The sequence below is a fragment of the Eucyclogobius newberryi genome, unplaced genomic scaffold (assembly GCF_026437365.1).
Source record: "Eucyclogobius newberryi isolate DKJ021-1_F unplaced genomic scaffold, fEucNew1.0.hap1 SCAF_10, whole genome shotgun sequence".
NCBI lineage: Eukaryota > Metazoa > Chordata > Actinopteri > Gobiiformes > Gobiidae > Eucyclogobius > Eucyclogobius newberryi.
In genome coordinates this window covers 13491903-13502748 of record NW_027315724.1, presented here as the reverse complement: position 1 = coordinate 13502748, position 10846 = coordinate 13491903, and the positions used below count along the sequence as shown (strand labels likewise).

The following is a 10846-nucleotide window of genomic DNA, read 5'->3' as shown; positions in this document are numbered from 1 at the left end:
CACACATACCTGCGCGCACACACACACACACACACCTGCGTGCACATACACACACACCTGCGCACACACACACACACCTGCGCACACACACACACGCACACGTGCGCACACACACACACACGCACGCGCACACACACACACCTGCGCGCACACACACACACACACACACACCTGCGTGCACATACACACACACCTGCGCACACACACACACACACCTGCGCACACACAAACACACACACACACGCACACGCGCGCACACACACACACGCACACACGCACACACACACACACCTGCGTGCACATACACCTGCGCACACACACACACACCTGCGCGCACACACACACACACACCTGCGTGCACATACACACACACCTGCGCACACACACACACACCTGCGTACACACACACACACGCACACGCGCGCACACACACACGCACGCACGCACACACACACACACACCTGCGCACACACACACACACATACACACACACAGACACACGCGCGAATCCGTCCGGAATAAGTGTGCCATCACAAGGCCTTTTTCCCTTATAAATGCGCACATAAATTTGTCGGAGTCATGAGATAGATTCTTTACCTCTCTCTGCTCTCGTCCAAAACTCTGCCTCCGATGTCGGGAGTTCATTGACTGCGTGTTGATAAATAGAGCAACATTGGGCATGCCCGGCTGTCAATGACTCATTTAGAGCAACAGCATAATTATTAAGTCAATTCTGTCTGCTAATAAAAGCATTACGCTGATTTACATGCTAATTAGACTGTGCGTTTAGATAGCAGCTTACATCAACAATCTCCTTTATGTGCTGAGGAATGGTGTGTTTATCAGTTAGTGTGCGGGTGAATGGGAAACAATCTTGTAAAAGGTGATACACGTGTAATGTTTTCATATAGAAATTAAAACAGAAATTGCCCAAATTGCACATATTTGGGACATATAAATCTGAAAATAATAATAATATACAGGTTTAAATTGCTTGCTTCAGTTTGTTGACATTTTGGCAGTTAAGTAAAGTAAAAACATAAAAAATCTAATTCTGTCTCATTTTTTTATTTATTTAAACAAAATAAAATAATAACTAAAATTAAGGACAACACTTAACAATATTTTGCCTATTGTACATACTATAAAGTATACAATTGGAAAGTTTGGCGTGTGCTAATTTAGCGCTTATTTTTTTTAAGTCTCATTTATAGACCTATATTGAAGGAAAATGCAGTTTGTGGAAAAAGGCCTTTAAAGCTACAACTTCCCATCTAAATCTATGAATGCAAGGGAATTCAATGAAATGATAAGACACTTTTAGGTCCGGATTGAACGTGTCCAGAAAATCATTATTACCTTGGTTAAGAATTGTGGCTGCATTAGCATTCCTGTGTCACAGCGAGATTGTCTCACGTTTGATTCCTGTGGTGAATGGGCCCTGTCTTCTCTGGTTAACCCTTTCAAACAACTAAACTCAACCAACACCATGGTTAAAGTCACACTAGTCGTTCCCAGCGTCTTTAGAAACACACAAAAAGCATAAGTAAAGACCACCTGGCGCTTTTGCATACAGTAAAGTCAGATTTTGACGTGCTCGCATGTCAAAACATTCAAAGCAAACCTGTACTTACTGATGACTAAAATATATTATAATATGCTGTCAACTGTTAAAAGAGTTAACACATTACCCACCTGCTAATGAAAAACAACACTACCTGCTCTCACCATCTGTGTTCTAGGACAGGATTAAAACAGATTTTACCGGTGTGCCCTCTGAACGTGTACCCATGCTAACACGCCTCAAGGTGCTAATGTGCAAAAAAACAACAACTTCTTTATTAATTAGAACATGCTAAATGTTGAACGTGAGTATAATATGATGATACGATGAGCCAGTGTCACCAGCTCCTTACCTCCAGTGAATATTGCGCTCTCTTGTGGCGTTTCCATGCGCTCGCCTCGTACCCGTTCGATCACGTGACACTTGCGCTCCCTTCCGCTTGTGGACGATCTATCCCAAAATTGGTAAGTATAGGATGTCGCTTTTCCTTCATGGGAGTGTAAGACAAATAATCGTTTTTTTTTTCACGTACAATTTCAAAATCCTGTAGTGTGCAGCCGGCTTTAGATCACTCAAAACCACTTTAGAGTTGTTTTTGTTTTTTTTTAAATTGTGTGAGACTCAAAGTGCTCTACATAAAGAGGTTGTGTCCAGGACATTCTCTCTGTGACAATGTAATGATGAGGCAATAACGGGTCAAGGTGGCCTCCATTACTAAAATGTATTCATTTCAATGTTTTTCCATTGCCATCTCAAAATTATTCATATTTATAATTATATATATATCTGAAGTTACAGTTCTGAAGAGCTAGACGTTGTATGTGTTAAATTCTAGCTCCTCAGACCACCTTCAGATTGAAAATGACTTCCGGATGTTCGTATCCATTTCAAAAACACTGCTTTTGAAATATTTCATACTCGTTTGTTGCTGTGAGAAAATCCATTGTGTAAAAAGTGGATGATGACCTGTTTTCTTTTTTAAGAACATTTAAATAAACATTCTTCATCCCTCATTCGTCCAGGAGTGTTCCATTGTAGAAAAAGATTCAGTTGTAGTCATCTGGAATGTTTCGACTCTTATCCAAGTCATTCTCAATCTGCAAATTTAGACCAGATCGCATCTCTCGTCTCCTCAGATTTCCGTCTCTTCTGAGCTCTTCTGAGCTTTCTCTATTGTAATTTTTGTACTGAACACACTGTACACTGAAGGAACTCGCTAAACACACACCGGCATATCAACCACACATGCACAGCCAGGGAAACGTGCTGCTATCCTGGGAAGGAGGCTGCAGGGAATGATTGCCATGTGGGAAAACTACTCGGCTGTCCACGCCACGAGGAAATAAGACTCAGATTGCTCGCCAAAAATCCTCTATTATTCCTTTAACATTAAATTTTAGTATTCACCCCCCTGAACTCGTTAAAGTTGTTTGACATCTGGGAACTATCGAGATGAGACCAATGCCAACAAATAGAAGCCTGCGCCCTCCGTGTGCTCCGCATTATCCATGTACTTTTACAGAGGCCTGGCTTGTCACACTGCCCTCCCCTGTATCATGTCGAGGAGCATACCCCAACCACATGCTCGAGTTAAGTGTCTACACATTGCACTTAGCCGGTCTTAATATTATCCTTGTGCAGCTCTGGATAAATGGGCTAATGCATTTATATTGCCCTACATCTCTTAAATGACAGTACACCATGTCCTCTTTCCGCTGGCCCTCGTCCTTTAAGGAGACGCCGTACTTGTTGATGATTAAAATAAGGTAAATGTCACCGCACTACATTTGGCGGCAGAGTGGTTTGTGGGTAATTCATTAGAGGCGGTGCGCTCAGGCCATTCATTGTACCCCTTCCAGCCTTCTAACTATCTATAGTGTTCCTGTCACACGTCCTTCATGCCTCGCAGCGCTTTGCAAGTCATTTCAGGCAAGTTGTGAAATCCAAATAAACAGAAAACATTATGTCAAGATCGCCGACATTACAGCAGAGGGTCAATAGCTCTGGCTCAGATAGGACGATGAGCGGTAATAAATCCACACTTGGCTGGATTCTGCGTAAAGCGTGTGTACCTGTGCGAGTGAGGGAAATGAACCGTGGACGAAGTGTTTGAAAGGTGTATCTTGTTAGTGAATCTGCCTCCTCAAACATGGTGCTTGGAGTTAGCTGACGTGGTGCAAGGCTGGTGGAGTTTGCGTTATCTGTAATGGACCTATGCAGTTTGCATGTGTGGGTTATAAAAGTAAACATGATACAATATTCACAAGTTCAACACGTTTTTGGTTCAAGGTCCATGGTGGCAACAGCTTTTCTTCATGACTACACATTGAGAAAAATATCTTCTTGTAAAATGTTATTTTATTTGAGTGGTTATTGACCTTGGTTTTGACACTAATACAGGACCCTGGGATGATGACAGCAGTAAAAGTAGAGGCAGCATCTATTATTACATTTATAATGGGAGATGGGAGAAGAAAAAGGTTTGATAATTGTATTACAACAAATATTAAGATAAGATAAGATATTCCTTTATTGTCCCACATGGGGAAATTTCATTGGTGCAACGCAGGTAGATACAGAGGTAGATACAGAAGAACAGATCACTTATAGGAAGTCTGAAAAACACTTTCAGTAGAAGATCTCCTATAAATAAATAAAAACTCCCATAGACAAATAAATAAATAAATACATAAATACCATTGCATGTGATCACGACAGCAATTGCACATGAATATGTGTCACGACAGCACATAGATTGCACATGAATTTCACAGTAATTGCACATGAATTGCACATGAATTCCAACAGCAATTGCACATATGACAGAATTGCACATCAGTATTAGGTTAGGTCAGTATTGCGACGGGATAACGTGACGATCTCCGGGTAAGACGACTGTTCTCCGCAGTTTCATGAGTTCCTCCTTTGTGGAAACGCGGTACGGCGCCGGCCGGGGGGCGGGGCCGGAGCCGGGGGGCGGGGCCGGAGCCGGGGGGCGGGGCCGGGGGGCGGGGCCGGGGGACTCAGAGCCAAGACACATCGCAACGACACGACGAAAACACTCAATCCAGCCGAATAAAGTCAAAACAAGTTAATTTAAAGCGATTCCAGTGCGTGTCCCGATCGTTCGTGAAGTTCCTCTTTCATATAAACGTGTACATAAACGTGTACCGACGACACGCCGTACTTTAGCGCGGCCGGAGGGCGCGGGGGGGGCTGGTGGCTCGCTCGGAGCTAGCTCACGTCACAACAACACAACGAACGCAACGAAAAACGCTCAAATCCAGCCGAAAAAAGTCAAAAACAGTTGAATTAAAAAAACTATTCCAGCGCGTGTCCCTATCGTACAGTAAAATAGAAAAAATATACTAACTATATTTACAAAATATAGGAGATAAAGCACAATAAGTGTGAGAAAGAAGAGAGAGCGTTTACACCGGGCTGCCAGCTGTACCAGCGCCTTATGACTTATTACCAGTGTTTGTCATCATATGGAGCTAAAATAGTTTCCAATAGATATTTTCTTTTCTATTTTTACTGTAAATGGCTTGAATGTGTTTGATGAAATGGGAAGTGTTGGCCTGGAAAGTTCTTTAACTGGTTTATTCACAATGTTCACCCAAGTCCCAGAGTCTCTTGATGAACATTTTGGTGAATCATGGAGCAGGTCATGTGACTTAAGACTTCACATGTTTCCCAAGTTTGCACAGGTGTCATACTTCAGACAAATGACCGTCTATGTGATCATCTTTTTAGCGTGTTCTACTAAAAATGCCCTGACATTGTGTCTTTGCAACTCCAAAACTCAGATGGCGCTCATGCTCTCACACAGCGTATGCACCAAGGAGGAGACGCAACTTGTACCACGGCTTCTAAACTCTTCAGTCGATCTGCAGCGCTCTCAAAATATCTCGTTAGGCTAGTGTTGTCCCACGTGGTCCTGTGCCTCTGACCCCTCTGTTTCCCCTCTGTTGCAGCCAAAATGTAGTCTCTCAGTGAGAGTTCAGGGGGTTTCATCAGATTATATAGGCTATATAGTGTAGGAAAACGTCAATGTTTTTAATCTATGGGAATTAGAGCGAGAGGGTGTGCGAGGTTGCGAGGTGCAGACCCACAACTCTGAGGCTTTGATAAAGAATTGTTTTCTTAGGGTGTGTTTCATTGACATGATCTAGTTTTTTTACTACCGGTAATAATAGCTCTGGCATCGGTAGTACTTCTGCTAGAATTAGTATAAAAAGGAAGTGTATAGTAAAAGTAGAACTTCGTAACAGAAATCAGACCACTAGATACAGTCGTCACCTATTTAGGAAACATTGAATTTACTTCAAACTTGTGAGAAAGCCCCATGTGCGTCACTATACGATTGGCTGTGCAAGGGTGGTCCACCATGTTTCACTTCTCCGTCCTGAAAGTATGTTACATTTAAATATCTACTCCTTTCATAGTTTGAAAATCAGTATAAATCAGCTTTAAGGAGAGATACACATAGTGTTAGAGTTAATGTTTGTCTGTGTGTCTTTGTCTGTGTGTTAACCCTGAGACAAGCTGGCCCCTGTCCAGGGTGTTCCCCGCCTAAGGCCCAAAGTCACTGGGCTAGGCTCCAGTCACCCGATGAATATATATGAATATATATTCAGATAGTGTAGGAAAATGTCAATGTTATTAATTTATGGAACAAAATTACAGTGAATATATATGAATATACAGTATATTAATTGTCCAATCTACACTTAAACAATATTAATTTAATAAACCTGCATCATGTCCATACAGTTCTATGGGATATTATAATTCCAAAGGCCGTTTTATCCAAATTATTTTTTCTCTCAGAGACATAAAGATCAGCCCTTCAAGTAGTTCCTACAGACACCAAACTTTACAACCTTGTGCTTAACAAGATTTTGAAGGATCGTACAAAAGGATTTGTTATCTAATTCTATACCTGATTTTTCAAAGAAAAAAAGCTAATTTTGTTCTTGTTTATTCAAATACTATATACGATCCCATTTGTACATTTTGGTGTGTATAATATTATCAACAAAATGAGCCAAGAAATATAAAGATTGCTCTGTCCATTTTTCAGATTTATATCTTCAAATGTTAGCTTATTTTACACAATTATTTTTATGTGAAAAAGTCAATCTTAAATGTATGCCAGTAAACTACGGAATAAGTTTCAAATTGATACAATAAAAAAATACCTATTCTACTGCAATATCTCACCAAAAGAGTGATATTTATTTGTAGTAAGATAAAAAGCCCTGAATTAGCTAAATGTTTCCTATCCTTGTGTTTTCAGAGACAAGACCCCGTTGCTTGGGACCAATTCTTCGCCAACACATCCCGAGACGCTCTGAACATCCGCTACACCCTGTTACCTTACCTCTACACCCTGATGTACGAGGCCCACACCAAGGGGAGCACCGTGATCCGGCCCCTGCTCCACGAGTACGTCTCCACGCCGCATTACACTCAGTCCACCCCGTAATCGAATCATTTGCTTTTTAGCGCCGTGGATCGTCTTCCCGATCGCCCAGCGAGATAACCAGATTTCATTCTGCTTTGCCCCTCATTACGATGCGGACTCGCACACGAGCTGGTTGCCGGACCAAAAAGCAATTTAGGCTGCAGCTTTCATTGGAGTGCAACATTTTTAGCATCACTCTGTTTTAATGCTCGGCTGATTTACCATCAAAGCTGCTTTTATTAGCGACAGATGTAAAGCAAAAGGGAAGAAAGTAACCACTTTATTTACATCTACATATTCTTCCTCCCCCTGACCGACGGTAATTCCATTCGCCTGGTTTAATTTTTCACTGAGAAGAAGTTAATAAAAGGGGCATGAAACATTTATACACGGATTAATTTATTCAAGAGACTCTTAGAAGGCTACAGATGGTATTTAAGGAACTGGCAGAGGCGAGAATGGCACAGATATTTGGCTAGGATCTTAAGAGCGTTTAATTCTAAATGAGTGTTCGAACAGTCTGTTAGGCTGAGGACACAGGAGAGTCCACGTCACTGCTGGTAATAGGAAGAAATGATTGGGGCGTTGGTTGCATTTACTCTGCTCTATTTACTTGAGGGACTTTGAAGAAATTGTACTCCTCCGTGTAGTTTTCTGACACGTTTTAATTCAACTTCAGCAATAAATTAAGTCAAACTATTGGTTATGCTGCTGGCTGTGAGTAAGAGTATTGGTTTGGTCCTGGTTTAGTCCTGATTTAGTCATGGTCTAGTCCAGGCGGTCCTTGGGTTTATACTTCTGCATAGACCACATCAAACTGGGACTTAATACAAACTAATCCTGGACTAGACGAGTACTTAACCAGGACAAGAACACGGTAAAATCAAGCCTAAATCTGGACTAAACTGGGTTCGAACCATGACCCAACACTGGCAAGTGTGAATTCACCCTTAGTCCTCCCTATAACCTAAGGGTGCAATCACACATTCACCACATCAAAATTGGGACAAAATGTTGACTCAAATCAGGACTAAACAAGGACTAAAACAGGACCGAACCTGTCCACAACTTAAATGTATTCAATTTAGCAGTGTGGACTAGTCAAGTTTCATTGATAATCGTGATTATTCAGGTCACAATATAGTTGTACGAACCAAAAAATTTGAATCGTGATGATTTTAAAAGTATTTTTTGTTCAAAATAAACCTAAATGTAAAACACTTTATTTTTTTGGCTGTTTTTGTCCAATTTAACTCACAAATTTGAGGAACAGTAACATGTCAGATTTAAGATTTTTCCCACAATAATAATGATTGATAGTCCTGTCTCCCTTTTTCTAGCAGTAGTTTTACTTGAGTACAGTTGTTGGCTGATGATAACCATACAACTCAATGGCTGTTTTCCAGGTTTGTCCTTGATAGAAATACATGGGAGATCCACAGGCAGTTCCTCTGGGGTCCTGCACTTCTCATAACACCAGCCTTGGACAAGGTTTGCTGCTCGCTTGCGTATTGACATTATTCATTATTTGATGTTGGATATTGACTAGTTTTTTGATCAACAGGGTGTCAGAGAAGTGAGGGGATACGTTCCTCTAGCGCGCTGGTACGACTATCACACGGTAAGTCACTTAGACATGGATCAAACTCAGTCTATCCAAACATAAAGGGCACAGAGTATAGAAACTGGTTGTAGGTTGAGCGAAATAGAAAAAAAGACAAAAAGAAAAAAGTCAACATACAATTTTCTCTTTTTTTTATCATGGAATAATTCTAATAATATTTTGTTATTGAAAAGCATCGGTGAATTGTCTATTCATGGGCAAATGTATTATTAATTGTTTATATTCCATTCACAAAGTCCGTTTTCTAAAGGGTGCCAGATAAACTTGTACACCCTTCCAAATAAAGGCTAAAAGCTATAAACAAAATAAACAAAACTGTACTTAATACAATACTATGTAAGAAAATGGGTAATTTTGAGCTGAAATAAACAACACTAAAAGCTTTTTCTCATAGTTATGATCCTGATTCTAATAACGCTCTTAATGCAGTGTAGACAAAAACAAGCTTTTAGGACACTGACTTGCATTTTAGCGCAAATGTGTGTCACTGAAATTCTTCTTCCTTTTCACATCATTCATTTAAATGGGCTGATGAATTGGACAGTGCACTATTTCCTGCAATAAAATCCAAGACCAAGAACAGTAGACATTTGGGCTTGAAATGCGATTTAAAATAGTAACAGATTAGAGAATAACAGTTATTCAGATAACTATAGCATAAATTAACCAAAATCACTGAATCTATTGTATACTTATTCCTCGGTGTCATTAACAAAAAACTTTGAAAACTATGAAAAACTATGAAAAAAGGTGCTATTTATAGTCCAGAAAATACGGTATCCCTGCTGTGAGGGGCAGGCTGCAGCGTCGTGAGTTCCGATCTGGCTCTTGACAATTCCTTCCCCAGTCTAATTCCCATTTCACGCAGCACTGTCCTGTCAAATAAAGCCTATGGGCCAAAAATCCCTTCAAAAAAAAGAACACAAAACCTGACGCAGGGCAAAAAACCTACAGCGCACACTGAACAATATAAATATTCCATTTGGTCCAACGTTTTCAGACCCGTTTTTTTGTTTTAGCTCATTATTGTGTTTTAAAATGAACAAAATATAAAACAATGCTCCACAAGTGTCTGAGTAAAGCATCATGACATTGCAAAAACTTTAACAAAACATAGACACCAGTGGTAAAAACAAAAAGTAAATTATAATATAGATCTCAAAGTTGCAACAGGGAACATCACAAACAAACCAGCCGTAGCTCCACTGTCTCTATGGCAACTGGACTCACAGCTGTTACACTCCACCATAAAGTCAAACACAAGAGAAGTAGTTTACAACGGCCCGACAAGTGTTGAGTCAGACCCTGTGTAGACTAGTGGTTTTGTGAACTGATCTGTATTTTATGTTAAGATATGATTGCTTTTTTGATCAGGCTAGAGACGTGGGTGTGCGAGGACAAATGGTCACCATGCCAACACCACTCAACCACATTAACCTGCATGTCAGAGGAGGGTATATCTTACCATGGCAGAAACCAGAGAGGAACACGCATGTCAGGTAAGCGCAGACGGAGTAATGCTTTTAAGGAAGTCGTTTACAGGGAAGCTTCGCCAAAACTGAACATAACCTTGCTGCTTAGGTTTTTGTTGAACTCTTGTACAAACACTTAAATAAGGATTAAAATCTCTATCGGCGCTTCTAAGGAGGAGATTGGCACAGACTAACACGTAAACAAATGAAGCCAAGACATAAGAAATTAAGAGTTCCAAGTGCCTATGAAAAAGAAATGTTGGCTTACGATTTACATATTTGGCAGTGTTTTCAAAAGCCAACTCTATTTTAGTGCAATAAAAATCATATATATATATATATATATATATATATATATATACCTATGGTCATGAGCTTTGGGTAGTGACCGAAAGAACAAGATCGCGGATACAAGCGGTCGAAATGAGTTTCCTCCGCCGTGTGGCTGGGCGCTCCCTTAGAGATAAGGTGAGGAGCTCGGCCACACGGGGGGAGCTCGGAGTAGAACCGCTGCTCCTCCACGTCGAGAGGAGCCAGCTGAGGTGGCTCGGGCATCTGTTTCGGATGCCTCCTGGGCGCCTCCCTCTGGAGGTGTTTCAGGCATGTCCCACCGGGAAGAGGCCCCGGGGAAGACCCAGGACACGCTGGAGAGACTATGTCTCTCGGCTGGCCTGGGAACGCCTCGGGATCCCCCCGGAGGAGTTAGAGGAAGTGTC

General features: G+C 41.1%; 1 protein-coding gene across 1 annotated transcript in view; it reads left to right on the top strand.

The window, feature by feature from the left end:
* Nucleotides 1-10846, top strand: part of si (sucrase-isomaltase) — a 153365-nt gene that overhangs the window by 116708 nt on the left and 25811 nt on the right. Inside the window, exons 40-43 of the mRNA XM_072459634.1 lie at nt 6867-7015; nt 8441-8525; nt 8599-8655; nt 10033-10157. Of these exons, the coding sequence (XP_072315735.1) occupies nt 6867-7015; nt 8441-8525; nt 8599-8655; nt 10033-10157 (416 nt within the window). The remainder of the gene's footprint in view (nt 1-6866; nt 7016-8440; nt 8526-8598; nt 8656-10032; nt 10158-10846) is intronic.